General features: G+C 45.6%; 1 protein-coding gene across 1 annotated transcript in view; it reads left to right on the top strand.

Moving 5' to 3' along the window:
* Positions 1-19,134, top strand: part of TTC28 (tetratricopeptide repeat domain 28) — a 108,783-nt gene that overhangs the window by 44,692 nt on the left and 44,957 nt on the right. Inside the window, 2 exon segments of the mRNA XM_079322880.1 lie at positions 16,605-16,752; positions 18,344-18,616. Coding sequence (XP_079179006.1) covers positions 16,605-16,752; positions 18,344-18,616 — 421 coding nt within the window.

The following is a 19,134-nucleotide window of genomic DNA, read 5'->3' on the forward strand; positions in this document are numbered from 1 at the left end:
TTTATTGTTTTAATTTTCATTGTGGTTCCTTTCAGCTTCTGGCTCTCTAGCACTGACAATAAAATTCCATCTTTGTTTCAGTGTCACGGTCTAATGTGTGGTGCCTGGTGACAGTGCTATGCATGGAGCTTGTGGAGTCTCTCTGAATTAGTTTGCTTGCATCTGTGGGAAGAACTGGAGCCAAAAACCTCTCCTTTCAGAGGATTAGAATCACATCATTACTGGAGGGAGTTCAGAGAAGAGTGAAAAAAGTGATTAGGGGCCTGGAGGGACTGATGTATGAGGAAAGATCAAAGGGGCTGAATTTGTATCATTTGGATAACTGACTGAGTGGGGAACATAAAAGTCTGTGATTATGGAATGTGTATAAACTGGGATGTGTCAGGGAGAGATTATTCAATGTGGGATGATGGGGGCAATGGAATTACAGTAGAAAGGGGCAAACAGCTGTTAAATAGGAAAATTTCCCAACAATGAGTTCGGGTGTTCTGTTGTCTCTTGCTGTAAATCCAGTGACTTGAGCCATTGCTTTTTAATTTACTGATGAATGCACATAAAATGTTTCAAATAGAGGTGGGAATGTAAAGTAAAGATTGATGCAGCAGTGGCTCTCTGGTTTTATGTCCCTTGGCCTCTGTGACTGCATCTGTAAGGTCCATCCAGCTTGGGTGGGACTCACTGAACAGAAAGCAATGAATCATCAGAAAAACAACTTTCCTGCCTTTTTCATCAGATTAATGTGGTCAGGCTGAGGTCACCTGCTGCAGGTACTCAGGATTTCAGAAGATGAACTCTCAGAGTCAGTAGCTGTGCTGCTTTGGTTCAGCAGTCTAGTTTGCCTAGACTTTGAAGTGGGATCTAGGACCTTACTTCCATAACCAGCAATTGCAGAAATTAGTGTTATTTTAGATCATATTTCCAGGATGCTGCTTTCATGTCTTCTGCCAGGTGTCTGTGCTCTGCATTTCATGGCAGCTACATCCCTACCTCTGCCACTGAATTTCATTTTTAACAACCTTTAAATGAGTCTGGGCTGCTGTATGAATTGCCTGGTTATCTTCTCTACTGATGTTAATAATATCTTAATAAATGCAAAACATATTTTGGAAATTCCAGACTTCAGTTGCAGCTGAATCTTTCTTTGCCTTCAAGCTAAAGATATATTTTAACTGAAGTGGTGGCTTGAAAATTTTCTTTCCCACCTGCTTATAACCAAAGGCTGGGAGGAGGGCTGTTGTCATCACTAACTGCATTTTCTACCTTGTTGGTAGTTTAAAGCAATTCTTTTGCATTATCGTACATATCTTTGCCAGTATAAACTGTCATAGCATTTTATTTTTTCCTGTGTAGCTGGGAATGATAAATAAGCTGTTTGAGGAATGCCCTGTGGGCTGTGGGTCAGCTTTGTCCCTGCTCTGGGAGGGTCTGGCACGAGCCAGGAGGAGCTGGGGGTACCTGATGTGGGGAGATGCTTGGCAGGTGGTGTGCTGAATCTTGTGTGTGCAAAAGAGAGGATCAATGTGTGTGTGGGGGGTAGGGAAGGGTGTCTTTAAAGGCAGTGGGATAATGGATTCTCTTGGTATTGTGTATTTCAGAGCAGAGGCTTATTGACTCAGATCCATGAAATAGTGACGCCTCAAAGCAGGATTTCCTTTGGGAGCAGTCACGTGAAAGGGCAAAGGGGAGATGATTGAAATTGAAACCTTCAGACCCTGCTGAATTACTTTTTCATTTTTTTTAAATGGGACTGAGTTACTGAAGGAACATTTACTCCTACCCAGGTCTGTAACTGCTGCATCCCTCTCTAGGATAGATGAGAGATGAGACATGGCAGGGGTAAGGTGCTGCATGCAGCATGAGAACTGGCTGTGATTGGAACTGCTGGGTATGGAGCAGATGTTCTTGTTGGGGATGTGGTGGCTGTTGCCTGCTTTTCCCCTGGATTGCTATTCTGAATCTCCCAGCTGTGTATGAAATGTATAGTCACAGAATTCCATGTCAGCATCATTGTTCATGCACGCTTTCCTCAAGAAAGGATCTGGTGTGAGAAGTGCCCAGTGTCTGAGGTGGTGTTTGCAGTGTCAGTAGGACACAGCTGATGGTTGGCTGACAAGCAGACAGTCTTATGGGGGGCAGGTTTTCCTAGATAGGATTTTTTCAGGTTTTCTGCTAAAAGTTTTTGTTTGTAGGTTTTTGAAGAGACTTCTAACACAATATCAGAATACAAATATCAAGGTGGTTTTAAGAAGGTTTGTCCTGGACAGGCTTAAGAAGCTCCAGGCTCAAAGTAATTTTCCTGAAGAGACTGCTAGAGGATTTCTTGATCTGCTAAAGTATGGTTGACTTATTTTCTGCCTGCAGACTGCCTTGTGTGAGAGCTGTCACATGGCTATTTTTCAGAGCTTGGCTTTGTGTTTGCAATTTTGCCACAGTAGCATAAATGTGCAGAATATGTGTGTTCTGTGCCAGTAAGGGATGGCCCTAGCAAAATTCCTTATCAAATGATAAATATCAAAATGTCAATTTTTGGTGTTATAGAAAAAATTAGGACATCTAATAGTGAATGCCTTATGACATATTTGTAACAATTCTTTATATTATATTCAGTGTGTGGGGATCTGTGTTCATTCCTCACAGATCCCCTGTATTTCTCATATTTTTATTCCCAGAGATTGACCAGGAAAAGCTTTCAGAATTGTGATTCTTGAATATGTTGGTTGAGAAGTTCCTTGTGGCAGTGAATTATTGCTAATGGCTACCAAGCTGCTGCAGACCTCATTGCACAATGCCATTAGTAGTCAAAGAACTCTATATCTTTATAACCAAGCAAAGATTTTACAAGGTGCAGTAGTTTTGATCATTATTACTCTGTTAATTGTGTTGCACTTACTAACAAAGTATTGTTTCTGCTTTCCTTTGTGAAGTAAAAGAAATTGTGATGAAGGGTAGGTTGTCATCCTTGGGGGAGCATTGAAATATTGATGGCAATGCTGGTGTCTGAGCACAGAGGATTTGACTGCTGTGACCTTCTGCTACCTGGGCTGCAACTCCAGATGGGGATTCAAATTCCATGAGCATGTGGCACATCTCACTTCCAGCAGCACGCAAGCTCTTCATCTTCTTGACAAGGGAGAGCAGCATTCAGCTGTTTCTCCTGCACAAGTTGGTGCTGCACTTCAGTGTTTTTGCCTGTGCAGAAAGAATAGAAAATTGTTTGCACACTCTTCCAGCCTATCCAGGTCTTCCTGCAGGTTGGCTCTGCCCAGTTGTCCTCTTCTCCACTCAGTTTGGTGTCCTCAGCAAACATTGTCAGGCTGCACCTCTCTACCACTGTGTTCAGGAATACACAATTCTGCAAGCTTGTCCTGATCAAGTCCAGTGGTACAGCAGAGGTTTGAGGAGTGAAAAAGTGCATGCTCAGGGGATGGGCTAAGAGAGACCCACTGGGTTCACAGATCCATCATTCTGCAGGAGGTTCCATACAGACCAAAATGAGCTATCAAAATACATTATTTTAAAAATCTTGATGCTTAGTCAACCCATCTCTTGCATGTTTAATTAACTCCTCTTTCCTGTGTTTTCTAAGTGCAGAACAGGAGCCAAAACAGTCCTTTTAAATTGTGTCTTATGATTGTCTTTTTTGCCCATGAGACTGTTCAAGTGGAAGGAGCAGAGCATGGCTGGAATTTATAACCTGTGACTCTTTTCACTGAAAACTGTAATTTTCAAAGCAAATCTCTGCAAGGGGACATGTTACTGTGACTTCTCATGCAGTATAAATAATGTTCTTTTTAGTTTACATCAAACAGAGCAGGCCATTGCTTCCTGATCCAGTGGAAGCTCTGGTAATTGCTTCTGTAGGTTCCATTTATAGATCAAACTTCTATGACTAAATTTAATTACTTACAGCTGAATCCAGTGGAAGTAATAAGTTCAAAATAACCTCTGTCATGCTGCCGTGAAAGCAGCATGTTCCCAGGAAAAGGCACTTCCTAATTGTTTCATTTTTCAGGAGTTTTAACTTTCACCTCTTCATTGTCTGGTCAAGGGAAGGACGGAGCTTTGCAGGACTCTCCCACTCAAAGCTGAGGCTGTGATGAAACTCCTGTGTGTTGCCATTTGAGTCCCAAATAGGTAGAGTGTGGAGAAGGGCTTTGAGGATTTCATGCCTGTCCTGCTCCTCCAGGCTGGCCAGAAGCACCTGCAGGTCTGCAGGAGCTTTTGTCAGACCCATTGTGGTGGTTGTCATCTTGCACAGTGATGTCCTGCTTGAGCTGTGGCACCCTGATTGAAAATATATTTGGAGATGTGTGATGAGAAAGAACAGATGCCTTGGAAGATTGTCATATAATGAGAGAAAAGCTTGGAATTATTTACTGAAGTGTTAACAAAGACCTAAAGGATGATGTTCTTGTTTTTCACTTAATTAGGCAGGAATTAAATGAAAAACTGCTTAACTGAACTGCAGAAAAATTTGCTGCAGGACAGTGCAGGGACATGGTGACCCTGGTGCAGTTGTGGCAGTTGTACCTTTCCTTCTGCCTCTGTTCCTGTCCCACTGGATACACACTATGTCAGACCTGCATTTTCTGATGTTCATATGGTCTGTTAGCATGATTGATTTGTGGCTGGCTGTCTTTTTCCTGTTGCATATGCATGAGTGCACACACGTGCTCACTTAAGTGAATTTGATTTTTTCATTCCTTGTCTTTTGCCTTTGTCTGGTGCGTTGTCATTTAAATGACCAGTTCTTTCCAGACTCTTAAGTGTCACTTTCCGTTTCTTTTTGAAACATTTCCCCTGCCTTTTTAGCACCCAGGTGTTTTCTGACTCTCTGTATCCAGTTTCTGACAATCACCAGTGCACACTGTGTCAGTGATGTTATTCAAGAGCCTTTGAAAAGTCTGTTGTATCTTACAAATAATAAATGGACATAATTAATGCTTCAGGAAATATACTGCAATTTAATCTAGACTCTTTCATTTAAATGATATTTTTAAGAGAAACAGTAGAAAAAAATTATTTTTGTGAAAGCCAAAAGAGTATGTGCAAGTGTAGTTGTATTGCATTAATTTTTTTCCCCTCAAATAATCTGATACATTACAAAACTCCTGTCAGCATAGGTGGAAGGGGGAATTCCTTGGTGACTGCTTGCCTTTTCCACAGGGAAAGCTACAGGCATGCAGCTCTGCTTCTGAATACTGCTCCTTCTTCCCAGGGAGATGCTCAGGGGAATAGCTCAGCTGGGAAGGATTCCTCTGTCATTTAAAGGATGAACTAGGAGGTAATTACTCATGCTGCCGGGTCAGTCAGTATTGATGGGGGCTTTTTCAGGATATTAGTAAGTGGGAAAGTCTTTGGTGGTTGAGAATTGATTTAAATCCTACAAGCTTTGTTGTTTGTGACCTGTTTGTGTGCCCATATTATCTGAAGCAGATTTCTAGGAAAGCAGATTGCCCAGACAGATTGAGCTGTGCTCTCTGATCCCATCATGGGTGGTTGGGTGTGGCAATTGTGGAATTCCACTTGGAAATGCAGGGATTTTTACCTGCTGCCATATAGTTATTGATTTAGCAGGCCGGGTATGGATTACTGCACAGATATCTGCCCAGCAGTGAATGCTAAAAATGTTGAACATTTAACCAATAAAATCTGAGTGCACATAGCTACCTGGCAAGTTCCAAATGATGTCTGGGCAAAGGCTGTGCAGTTTTCATGGACTGCTCTGGTAAGCAAGTGGTATTTAGTGCCACAGAGCTGTGGCTGGAGGCTTTGAGATACTACAGACAGATGAGCCTCTGGATCTGAGCTGGATGAGCCTGAGTCTGGGTGACAGGATGGCAGATGCCAGCCTGGAGCCAGCACAGGAGATGCTTCAGGACCTCTGGGACCTCATGCACAGAGCATGACTGAGGGGTCTACACATTTTTATCTGAGCTTAGTGTTTGGAAGGGTGAATGGGTTGAATTTTCATCACCTCTTCCCTCTGGACCCTGTTTTTTAGTCCATTCAGACCTATTCAAGTGTCTCGAAGCGTGCTGTGAGTGAACAGCTGATGACCCAGTGCTGACACCGAGATAAATTATTCAGTGTGTCTTATTTGGGAAGTCAAAGCTTCATGATGAAACCTACAAAACTGTATTATGCTTCTGACATTCTGAGATTTCACCACTATATCTTCAATTATTCACTGAGCCTGCTTGTTCTCCTCCTGGCACTCTGACAGGGCTGCAGGCCAGTGGCAAGCAGCAGGCAGTGCTTTCTTCTCTTTGTTCTCCTACTTGCTTTTGGTACCTTATGGGGGAGACTTGCCTGGTGCTTATTGTATTAAACCTCTCACCCAAAGTTCAAATTTGTACAGTTCACAGACAGGGAAGAGTCTAGAGCCATCCCTACTGCTGGAGGTTTCTCAGTGAACTGTAATTATTGTGAGCTGTCTCCTTCCCTAGAGACAGAGCTTTCACTGTGGCTGCAATTACCCTGCACGAATGCTGCAGCTGAACAGCAGCAACCTGGTTGTCAGAACATCCTCTGGGAAATGCCAAAAGAGAGGCCAGCACAAGAGGAAGCTGCAGGAAGGGTTTGTCCTTGGGGGCACAGCCAAGGAGGTCTGTGCTGCCTGGTGCTCAGGGTTCTGCCTGTGCCCAGGGGCTCCTGGCTGGAGTGGAGCTGTTATCTTGGGGTGTTGTGTTGCAGGATGCTGAGCAGATCCTCAGCACCATAAGCCTCAAGCTGTTGATTTTGTAGGGGCAGTTGCTGTGTCTGTTAGTCAGGAGAGAATTAGCACACCAGATTCTGCTGCTGAGCAGCTCTGGTGGACTGGGACTCCCTTGTCCTCTGGCCAAGCTGTGGTCCCAGAGCAGGGCACTGCTTGGTTTTCTCCTCCAGCATTCCTGAACCATACTTCTGGAAGTGCAGGATCTCTCTTAGCATGTCCCCTCATATTTGTACCAGGGAAGCTCTTCTGCCACCTGGAACCTGCCTGCATCAGAGTCCAGATGTAATGAGTTCCCATTAGCTGGAAGGAACTGTGACACATCAAACATTTGTCATTGGTTTTGGTGTTGCTGCATGATTTGCAGTTTCTGTACAGCCCTGATAACTTTCTCAGGAGCCCAGGCTTGAGCTCTGCAGGCAGGCAAGCCCTGGCCTTGTGAGAAACCCTCTGCTGAGTGCATCCTAACAGAGCAATGCTCCACTACCTGCTGTGTTCCAGTGTGTGGAAATTCTAGTCTGTGGTGGATAATTTTAGAAAAGAGAACTGAAATTAATACTATGAACTCATTGCCTGACGAAGGAGAAATTTTCCTGTGGATGTACAGAAAAATATCTTCATTTCTCCTGGGATTCCTGGGGATGGAAAGTCTGAATCAAGGCTGGAGTCACTGTACCAAGGCATGCCAAATACCTCAGAACTTAGAATATTTTCTTCCAAGCCAAGACTTTACACAAGTAGTAGAGTTCACAGGATATGTGAGAAAGACCAGAACTTGTCTACATAGACACAGCTTTTGCTTTTTTGTCATCACTTGAATAATTTCAGCCAGATGAAGAAGGGAGAGAAAGTATGAGGAGGGAACAGAGCCTGCCCTTTACTGGCTTGCCCTGGGCACAGAACTTAGGCATGGTTATCATTAGAAAGCATGCAGCCTCTTAAATTCAGGTATGTTCTGTCATAAAATGCTCTCTCCTGCCCACTCCAGTTATTTGAATTAAGTACAGTTGTAACTTAAAGGTTACTTAAAGATAACATTAAAGGTAACTTAAAGATGTTGGAATAAGGCTTTCCAGGTGATGTTGCCTAGGGCAGCTTTTGGTGGAAGAGACACAGAGAGTCCCTCTGCACAGGAGAGCTGCCCATGTCCTCCAGAGAGGAATCCTTGCTCCATGGACACATATTCAATAAATTGGAATAATAAGAAATTTGGCACTTTTATAGAACTGACACAAATCCAGTGAGTTCAATAGCAAAGTTGGAAATGCAGCCAATACTCCTGCTGTTCTCCTGGCCTGTAGGAATAGAAGCTGCTAACTAGCATTTGGAATCTCTGGTGCCATTTTCTGTATGATGAATAAAGGAAGGTAGATTACATTGTTTTCTGGTAGTCCAGTACAGGCTGTGCAATGTTTTGTGTTTTCCTAGAGCACTGACCCTTGCTGGCAAGGGAGACTGTTCTTTCTTGGGGTTGCAAAGCTGAGAGGAGCTGGGTGGTGCTGAGAAGGGCAGGGTGCTCTTCTACTGCTATTTTCCCTTTTCTGAAGGCACAAGGGGAGATCAGTCTGATGGATTGTTCATCTCCTGGCCCTGTGAAAACCCCAGGGATGATGTTGAAAACCAGCTCTTTGTGTTACCACTGCCTCAAGTTGGTGCTGATGTGTGCTGGAGGGAAGAGTCCCCAGTCCTTTGCTGTTCTGCCCTCAGCAGGGCTCCTTTGTATGAAGGATTTTATAGTGTATTAGAAAACGAAAAATCACTATTTTTGGACTTGGCTGTTGCAGCCCCACTGAAGAATGACACCTATTCTGGAGTCCATCCAGATACTGTTCTAACAGCAAAACAGAGAAGTGGTAGGGCAACTAAAATAAAGCAGATGTTTAGCAGGGAAATAATTTACAATTGGCCAGTTTAATGGTACCTCTTGACCCTTTCAGGGCTGTTCAATAAAACTAGCAGTTTCCATAGCAACTATTAAATTACTTGGTGCTTCAGAGATCTGTGATAAAGGAGGCAAATCATTGTAGGGAAACATGGTGTTGATGTTTCTCCCCTTTACATTACAAGAGTAATGATCTGGCAAAACTTGCTAAATGGGACGCCCCTGCTGAAGAATTTTTCCCACGTTCACTCGGGCCAAAGAGATTTATGTTTAGTACTTTTGCAAATTTGATTTTTCCCCTCTCCCCTGTCATCAGCTTTGTCCTTGGCAGGCAGTGCTGGCTGGGTGCTGGCAGGAGGTGGTGAGCCAAGAGGCAGGAGCCCCTGAGTGCAGTAGGTGTGTGCTGGGCTTGTCTGTCACAGTCCCTGCTGAGCATCAGGTGCTTCTGCTGGGAACAGGGAGCAGCTCCCTGCTGCAGGTACACCCACCTGGGAGCACCTGGCAGTCACTGTTATCCTGGGCTCCAACTACTGGGTGTTTCATCTTACTTTGGTCTTCTGCTCTGCTCTGCTGGAGGTTGTGCTGCTCAGACTTTTTTCCCACTTCACTGATAAGAAAGGATGTACCTTAAGATGAGGGCAATCTTGAGAGTGGACCCATGAAGTTAAGAGTAAGATAAGGTGTGATAAGGAAGTGGCTCTGGGGCTTGTTTTCCACAAAGCCCAGGTAATTCAGGGTGCATTTCACTTCTCTTTGAATGTTTGGTTGTTTGCAGAGTTGTTGCTCTTGTGATGTCTGCTGTGTTGGAAAAATTGTGTTAAAATGATGAAATGCTGGTTTAAAATACTGTACTTCACTCATTCTTGTGACATACAAATCACCATGTGCTGATCCAAGTTTATCTGACTTTCAGCAGTTACAGAGATTTTGAGTGATTTGGGTGAAGTCATGGTAAGCAAAGTTATTAAAAGGTTGTTAAATGACCTCTGCTTATCTCAGTGTCTCAGTGCAGACAAGAGCTTTTCAGATTCACAGCAGTCAAACAGCAGCTAAAACCAGGAGGAGGTGGGATAATTGGTAAGTGCAAGACAGGGATTTTACAGATGCAGAGTGAAGCCAAGAGGGCCCAGAACTGGGGTCCAGAGGCAGAGTACCTGGATTGGGGAAAATAATTAAATTTACAATTTATATGATGGTACAGTGCTAAAAGTAAACTAAGCACCTGCTTGATTTGTAGCTGATAAAGACAGGAAGATTGTCTGCTGGCACCTGCTCTTTGGGAAGGAGAGAGATGTCCTCTGAAGAGGGGTTCCAGGATGTTGTTCCTAGAGTAAGCCTGAAGCATGTGAAAAAGGAGTAATGAGGATAAGCTCTGTGAAAAGCTGGGCTGTTTACTTCAACTAAGTAAACAGAGGTTTGACTCTTTATTTACTGATTAAATTCGATTTATTTCAGGTGGGCAAATGAGCTGTGCACAGAATCCCATTAGCAGGTAGTGGAAGCACAATTAATAAAAATGATTAAATGCTCTTTGGATAAAACCAGGCAAGATATTTTACACACACACACCCATCTTGTTTTTCTCTGTAGGCTCAATGGGGCTTAGAGGAAATTTCCATTTCTAAGTAGTGTAGTTCTGTAAGAGGCACCTTGGAAACAGGTAGAAGATTAAGAAACAAAGCTGCAGAGACAACAGAGCTGTTGTGCTGATTCTCCAGGGCAGGCTGACAGCTGTGGTTCAGGTGTCAGCCAGATGTAGGACTGCGAAGGAAAAGTGTTACCTGGGGTACAACCTTAATTTTGGGAAGGCAGGAATTCAGCTGGTGTGGTCAGCAGCAGTATTTATGCATGTGCTACATGTGTTCTGAATTAAAGTGCAGTCTTCCCTCTCCTCACATTCCTGAAATCCCACAGCAGAGATTTGTCCGTACTTTTCTCCAAAATTTGGCTGTAAAACAGTTACAGGGGGAGAGGACAGATTCAACCTGGTGCCTGGCCTGGGAAGCTGTGGCAGCTGCTCACACGTTGCCTCCCTTCTGCTGGTCCCTTGCATAGCTCTGGTCAGCAGTGGGCACAGCTGGCACGGGCAGCCACACACCAGAGGTGTTCTGCAGGCTGAGAACAGGCATGAAATGCAGCACAGATTATTCCTGCTGCTTTTGGCATCATCTCCTGATCTGGCAAACCAAGGGAGCATGATGGAAGAAGCATTTTCTGTGTGTTTGCCTTTCCTGCCCTGATGGCCAGCTGTCCAGGGGCTGACAGCAGCATGGAGGTGCTTGGAGTTTCCTCCCCTGTGTGCAATGACAGCCTTTGTCTAAGACCAAGGTGCTTTTTTTCAAGTTTTCCATGTTTGTCTGACAGGAATTTTCTGCTGCAAGTTCTTCTTGACTTGGTTTTATTTAGCAAAATCTTGGGGAACCTAAAGGTCCAATTTATTATTTACATGCTGTGTCTTTGTACTGTATTTTTATTTTCATTGCATATTTTGTATTAATTATGAGCCAATTATGGTTGCCTAAAACAGTTTTTGCATATTGATATCAGAAGATTTAATAAAAATTTCAGCTCCCCTCTTGGTATTGGCCATTCAATTATGACATTTGCATTCTAATCCTGTTTCAGATTGCACAGGGAAATCTAGTATTCAGGGTCTAGACAGTTACCTAGATGGGATCTCAAATGATGAGGATCAAAAGAGCTAATAAGAATGTTTATTTGTGTTGCCTGGACACTGCAACCATCAGTCCAGTGGCTGCTCCTAATAGGGCAGACAGAAATTCTCCTTTTCCATTAAATGGGCTATAATAAACACAGGTGGAAAATACTGGTGTGTACAGAAACCACATGGGTCAATAAATGGAGCAGAGCACATAGGACTTGTGCTTAGAATTGCAGAGAGGGGCTGTGCCTGCCTAGACAGATTCTGACTGTGGCCTGGCCACCAGCTGGCCCCATAAAACTGCCCTGGCCAAGGGGCAGGACTGTCTCTGTGCTCTTCTTGTGCTCATACAAGTTTTGTGAAATTAGGTTGAGGGTAGGGAAAAGCAATAAAAACCTTTATTCCAGCTGTAAAAGCACAGAATGTTTTGAAAAGCAAGGGACAAAGAAGCAAGTCTGCAAAGATGGGTGGCAGAACCTGAATGAGGTGGGAAGACTTATTTCCCTTTGTGTTCTGTGGGAGTGATGCCACTTCACCTCACTGGGTTCTGTCCTGAGGCCAGCAGTGTCAGCAGCCTCTGTTACAGAAACAGTGTTTTGCATGGCTCAGAATTCTCAAGTGCCAAATATATTTTGCCAGTTAATTAGAGTAACTTTTGCTTGCAGAATATCAATGGTGCTTTCAAAGGTATTCTAGATAAAAAGTGCTGTCTGTTCCTTGTCCTCCCTCCTTCCCTTGGCTGCATGAAGCACAGCTTGTTGTGCAGAGGGCTGAGCCCACCTGGCTGGTGTCTGATTCTCAAAGATGTGTGGGAATGCTCACTTAACAGCCTCTCTAACAGAGTTTCAGGAACCTGATGAGATTGGCTGCTTCCTAGAGCTGCTTTGGACTCTTTAATCCTCTTCCCTTCCCAAAAGGCTCCTGCTGGCAAGAGCTGCATCCCTGCTCTCTCTGTCCTGCTGCAGGCAGTGGGTGTGCTGGGCAGAGCTCAGGCTGGAGGGATGCAGGTGCTGGGAACCCTTGGCATGCTGTGGCTCTGGAGGAGGGAACAGCACAGCTGTGTCCATCCTGCTAACACAAGGACAGGAGAAAAGAGTTCCTGTTGAGGGAGATGCATCTGGTGCCAAATTCCAGCTGAGAGTGAGGATTTCTTCTTGCACAGTGCCTTGTTCCTGGAAAGTGTGGTGCAGAGTCTGCAAAAATGAAAGCAATGGTTCCAGCTGTCTGTGTTACACTGAGGATGCAGAGAGTCAGGTTAGAAAACACCTGCTGTTTCTGTCTTGTCTTTAGTGAAACATTGTCTCTCTCCTTGCTTTAATCTTCTTAAAAGGAATTGATCGTTTTTTCTTATTTGGGATCACTGGAAAATTAATGTCACTGTTACTGTAGAGTGAGCACTGTAGTATCTTCACATAATGTGATTTAAAATTTAAAGCTTTCTCAGCAGGGGAAGGCTCTGTCTGTGTTGGGACCAGGAGCTGCTCCTTGGCTCATTCCTTCAGCTGCAGCTGCTGGCTCCCTGCCTTCCCTTTTCCTCTGCTCTTCCAAAGGGTGATTCTCACCATTTCCTCTTTGCAGATTTTTCCCCTTGATACAGTGTCTTCATTCCAATGCTAAACTAACTTGTGGGTGCCTCTTGGGGAGGAAATAGGTGATGTGAATGCTTTTTATTTAGTTAGTTAAAGGTCTGTGGAGAACACAATGTGCAGAGAGAATTCTTGTGTACGCTGGAAACTGGAAGAGGAAGGAAGGAAGGGTTTTTTTACAGGAGAAAAATAGGCCCAAGTCGTACTTTCTGTTATGATTAATAGGTTTCTCTTTTGGGCTTTGAATGTTGTGTTTGTATTCAAATGCAGAGGTTTCCAGGGGCACTTCCAGGAATAGATGTGGGGAGCGGATAAAAGCCCTTTCCATAAAGGATGCTCAGAATGTGCGGAACTGAGCTGTGTGTTCTTGGATCTTGCTCAGTCTTGTCTTCTCCTGTCACCTGCAGCCTGTCTCCTCATCTGTGGGGTTCAGAGGATGGGGATTCTCCTTCCTCAGCATTCAGGATGTGCCAGTGAAGCACAAGAAGATGCCCACACACCACAAGGAGCTCAGTGCTGGCGGCTGTGTGTCCGTGCTCTCCTTCTGGAGAGCTGAGTCAGGACACACTGTCCTGGACCAAGCAGCCTTGTGGGCTGGAAATATCCCAGTCACAGTCGTGCTGTGTCCAACTCCCTCTGTCATCAGGCAGTAAAGAAAGTAATTAGATGGTAATTCTGTAAAAACAAGACTTAATAGTGTACAGCATGATTTAGGTGACACTTCGCACTCTGCTGGGAGGACTTGTGCTTGGTGGCTGCTGCGTGTTGTTAGTTCTTTGTATTTTCTTTGATTTAAAGCTTCATGCTTGTAATCTAGTTAACTCTGAATTGGGTTTCCAGTACAGTGGCTTGTTTGGTTCAATAAGAACACATTTATACTGAAGGTTAATGAAAAGCATTTCACTTTCATTGAATTCATTAAAAGGGGTTCTACAATCAAGACTTACTAATGGAAAAGAGATTAAATATTCATGTCTCTAAATTTCTCACATCATTTCTGATTTTCCTTAATCCCTGCGTTCCTGGATTGGAGTCTAAAAGTGCCTGAATGCTCTAACGAGTTCAAAAATTAATTAAAGATTTCTCCTGTTTAAGTAAAAGGTCTTCCCAGATATATATCTAATGTGTCTTGGGTGCTGGTGCTATTCTGGACAAAGAGGGAGTGATGAGGTCCTAGCCAAGAGAGCCGATCCCAAGGAGCTCTACTGGCTCTTAAAGCACTTTTAAAGAATACAGATAATGCTTTATCCTCTTTATTTGTGCTACCAAAATAATGTTTGAATGAACTCAAAGTGCAGCATAATTTACATTAGAAAGGCATGAAGATAAAACCTGAAGTAACAGGCATCAAAGGTGCTTAAACGAGTCAAAACCTCTTTATAACACAGTGTCCAGATGTGTGTGTACAAATACCTGAGTGCTTTTAAATACTGGATTGTGTTTTCTGTGTTTTTTTCCCCAGTATCTCCCAGGCAGCTCTGGATACTCTTTGTGCCAGGGCTTTGCCTGTGAGCAGAGTGTATGTCTGAAGCTCCTACTATGTGTGTGGGGTCCTGGTATGTGTGGAGATTTGGCAATGCTTTGCAGCTGCATATTGATGCTGCTGATGTAGAAATGGAGATACGTGGTGATAAAGAGATACAAGTTATTTTAAAGATATTGCAGGTTCCCATAAATGGTTTTCTGGAAAATAAAAAAGAAAAAGAAAAATTATATTGTAAACAGTTTGAGAATTATGAGTGTCTTGCTTTAATCTAAGAAGCTTGTATAGATCAGTGTATATGTATATATATGTATGTGTGTGTTGCTGGACAGTGTCTGCCTCAGTGCATGTGAGTGGAGGAAGAGGGCTCAGCTCCTGGCTGCATCTTTGTGTTGTGTTTCATTGCATCTTGAGCTTTCAGTACATTGATACTGGGTGTTGATATTGGACTCGCTGGCAAGAGCTGATGAGAGAGGGAGTGGGTTGCTTCTGTACCGTGTGAGCCAAGACTGGAGAGGAGTGTTTTGAGTTAAAAGTAGTATTTGGCCACATCCTAGGGGAAAGCTTTGCCTTACTAGTAGTGACCTGGTCCCCAAAGCAGCGGAGCCTTGCTGCAGCTCAGAAGGTGGTGCCAGTGCAGGGGTGCAGGGCGGGCTGCAGAGTTGGGGCGCTGGCTCAGCCTCAGGGGGGTGGCACGGGAGCTGCTGTGTCTGTCTGTCCTGCTCAGTGATGCCCTGTGTCTGTCTGTCCTGCTCAGTGATGCCCTGTGTCTGTCTGTCCTGCTCAGTGATGCTGCTGTGTCTGTCTGTCCTGCTCAGTGATGCCCTGTGTCTGTCTGTGCTGCTCAGTGATGCCCTGTGTCTGTCTGTCTGTCCTGCTCAGTGATGCCCTGTGTCTGTCTGTGCTGCCCAGTGATGCCCTGTGTCTGTCTGTCTGTCCTGCCCAGTGATGCCCTGTGTCTGTCTGTCCTGCCCAGTGATGCCCTGTGTCTGTCTGTCCTGCTCAGTGATGCCCTGTGTCTGTCTGTCTGTCCTGCCCAGTGATGCCCTGTGTCTGTCTGTCTGTCCTGCTCAGTGATGCCCTGTGTCTGTCTGTCCTGCCCAGTGATGCCCTGTGTCTGTCTGTCTGTCCTGCTCAGTGATGCCCTGTGTCTGTCTGTCCTGCTCAGTGATGCCCTGTGTCTGTCTGTCTGTGCTGCCCAGTGATGCCCTGTGTCTGTCTGTGCTGCTCAGTGATGCCCTGTGTCTGTCTGTCTGTCCTGCCCAGTGATGCCCTGTGTCTGTCTGTCTGTGCAGCTCAGTGATGTCCTGTGTCTGTCTGTGCTGCTCAGTGATGCCCTGTGTCTGTCTGTCTGTCCTGCCCAGTGATGCCCTGTGTCTGTCTGTCTGTGCCGCTCAGTGATGCCCTGTGTCTGTCTGTCCTGCCCAGTGATGCCCTGTGTCTGTCTGTCTGTCCTGCTCAGTGATGCCCTGTGTCTGTCTGTCTGTGCTGCCCAGTGATGCCCTGTGTCTGTCTGTCTGTGCTGCCCAGTGATGCCCTGTGTCTGTCTGTCTGTCCTGCTCAGTGATGCCCTGTGTCTGTCTGTCTGTGCCGCTCAGTGATGCCCTGTGTCTGTCTGTCTGTCCTGCCCAGTGATGCCCTGTGTCTGTCTGTCTGTGCAGCTCAGTGATGTCCTGTGTCTGTCTGTGCTGCTCAGTGATGCCCTGTGTCTGTCTGTCTGTGCCGCTCAGTGATGCCCTGTGTCTGTCTGTCCTGCCCAGTGATGCCCTGTGTCTGTCTGTCTGTCCTGCTCAGTGATGCCCTGTGTCTGTCTGTCTGTGCTGCCCAGTGATGCCCTGTGTCTGTCTGTCTGTGCTGCCCAGTGATGCCCTGTGTCTGTCTGTCTGTCCTGCTCAGTGATGCCCTGTGTCTGTCTGTCTGTGCCGCTCAGTGATGCCCTGTGTCTGTCTGTCTGTCCTGCCCAGTGATGCCCTGTGTCTGTCTGTCTGTGCAGCTCAGTGATGTCCTGTGTCTGTCTGTGCTGCTCAGTGATGCCCTGTGTCTGTCTGTCTGTGCCGCTCAGTGATGCCCTGTGTCTGTCTGTCCTGCCCAGTGATGCCCTGTGTCTGTCTGTCTGTCCTGCCCAGTGATGCCCTGTGTCTGTCTGTCCTGCTCAGTGATGCCCTGTGTCTGTCTGTCTGTCCTGCCCAGTGATGCCCTGTGTCTGTCTGTGCTGCTCAGTGATGCCCTGTGTCTGTCTGTCTGTCCTGCCCAGTGATTCCTGTCTGTCCCTGCAGGCATACTTCCGTCAGGGCGTGGCCCTGCAGTACCTGGGACGCCATGCGGACGCGCTGGCCGCCTTTGCCTCGGGGCTGGCGCAGGATCCCAAGAGCCTGCAGCTCCTGGTCGGCATGGTCGAGGCCGCCATGAAGTCTCCCATGCGAGGTAAGCACAAGGGGTTCTTGGGCTGTCACCTGCTGCTGAGGCAGCCAGAGCTGGCAGCTTCAAGACAGGACAACCTGGAGGCCTGAAAGGATTTTAAGGTTTGGCTTCTCTGCTGAGTCAGGAGGATGTCAAGAATGAAGCCTGAAGTTACAGGAGGAACAAAAGCTGTCCTTCTTGTTGGGACAGTAAGATGGTGACAGCCAGCTTGAGGGGCACTGGAGATGAATCAGAGTGGGTTTGTACAGCAGTCCCCATGGAGTCCTTGCTCTTTTTTCCTTTCTCCAGTATTAGTGCAGGCAGAAGTGTGTGTTGCTATGGCCCTAGCTGTGTTTTTACTGGAGCAACTTCCCACAATATCTTGGTTGGGAGCAGCACATCTGAAATGCCCCAGACCAGTGTTTGCCCAGAGGAGCACATCAGCAACTTTTCTGTGGTACTACTGTCCCTCAAAACACAGCATTCCAGAAGGCAAAAAGGCTGCTTTTCTAATTCACTTCTGTTCAAGCAGGTTTGAAATCACAGAGACCTTGAAGCCATATGAGCTGTGCAGTGTTTGCCTCTCTTTCATCATGTCCCGTTTCCAAGATTTTTTTCCTCTAGAGGAAGGGGGTTGTCTCCTCCTAGCTCCATTTCTCTTGCAGGATTTGTGCTGCAGTGCCCTAATGCTGTTAGTCAGGAGGGAACATGGCAGTTGTCATCCTCAGCAGATGGTTCTGGGGGCCACAGGGCTTAGGAGCCAAGAAGCACTGAAATGAAAAATTATCCTTGTTGGTGTTTTCTTTTTTACAGTGTTTTTCTCCATCTTCCAAAACAATTCATCTGGAAGTTTCTGTCCTATACAGCAGTTACTTGTGAATACAATTTGATTTGCTACCCAAAGGTACTAAGGCTGCTGCTTAGAATGCAGGTTATGTGGTATTCTGTGGGTGCATCCCCAAATTTGGCAGGATGATCTCTGGCCAACTGCCCTGCAGCTGTGTATCAACTGTGCTCCCTGCTGCAGTTAGACAAATGGAAGCAGTTGTGCAAGTCCAGTGCTATCATGCCACAGGAGCACTGTCTCCTGCACAAGGAGCAGCTTCTTTCTGCAGTTTTGGTCACCAGTCTTAGCAAACTTCATGTGCTTGGGTATCTGGAGAGGCACAGACTTTGCAGACATTCATCTGAAGGTTTGTGCTGAAAGAGCAAAAACTGCAATGCTCTCAGACACTGCAGATGGCCCATTTCCAGTTTCCTACAAAATTCCACAGATATCTTGTGTATTCCTTCTGCCATTAGGCCAGACTTCAGAGCTCAGAATGAGACTACTCAATGCTGAGACTGCTCTAAGCTCTATTCTTATGCTGCCTTCCTGAAGTGCTTTCTGCAAGGCAAACAGCAGCTTGCCAGGTGATCTGTCTTGATATGCCAGGTCTTAGATGGTACCTTTGAGCCTCAAGCTCCCTTAATAAAACTTCATAGGATTTGGGCTGTCTGGCCCTTAAATCATGTGTCATTTGTTTACAAAGAAATCAAGATGAGTTGTGAAGCTGATTCCTGATGTAAATAACTTGGTTTGCTGAGTAGTTCTGTCTTTGGTTTTGCACTTCAGAGTCCCTGGAGCCCACCTACCAACAACTGCAGAAGATGAAGCTGGACAAGAGCCCCTTTGTTGTGGTGTCTGTGATTGGGCAGGAGCTCCTGACTGCAGGTCACCACGGGGCCTCAGTGGTGGTGCTGGAGGCTGCCCTGAAGATTGGCACGTGCAGCCTGAAGCTGAGGGGATCAGTGTTCTCTGCACTGAGCAGTGCCTACTGGTCCCTTGGCAACACAGAGAAAAGCACTGGATACATGCAGCAGGACTTGGACGTAGCCAAGAGTTTAGGTGAGAATCCTCCTTTCACTGCTGAACTGCTGGGTTGGGACTGGTGAAATCATGAGCTGGGGTGGTGATCAGCATCCTTCTAGAATACTCAGGTTTTCACAAGCTGCTAAATCCAATCTGAAGCTTGTGAGATGTGCAGACTGCAGGTTTGTGCATCCCTGTTTGTCTGCCTGTGTGAAGGGTCAGATGATCAATGGATGTGCTAAGGTTTTACAGGGTCTTTTAATTACCTGATATCATATATTTGGGAACTGCTCTTACTCCCTGTGTAGAGTTGGGCTCAAAACCTTACATAAGTTTTAAATGAAGCCATCTGCTATTCCAAGTATTTGATGGACAAAAGTACTCACTGAGATTCTGGGGCAGTAGCCAGGGAAGGAACAAATCAGCAGTGATGCAATGATGAACAAAGAGTGTTTAAAAATAAACAAATTCAAAAGTCCCTCTTGAGTATGATATATTCTGCCCAACAGGGAGAGCATTCAGCTTTGTGGGGTGCTCCAGGAGAGCAGACAGGT

This window comes from Erithacus rubecula (assembly GCF_903797595.1).
Source record: "Erithacus rubecula genome assembly, chromosome: 19".
NCBI lineage: Eukaryota > Metazoa > Chordata > Aves > Passeriformes > Muscicapidae > Erithacus > Erithacus rubecula.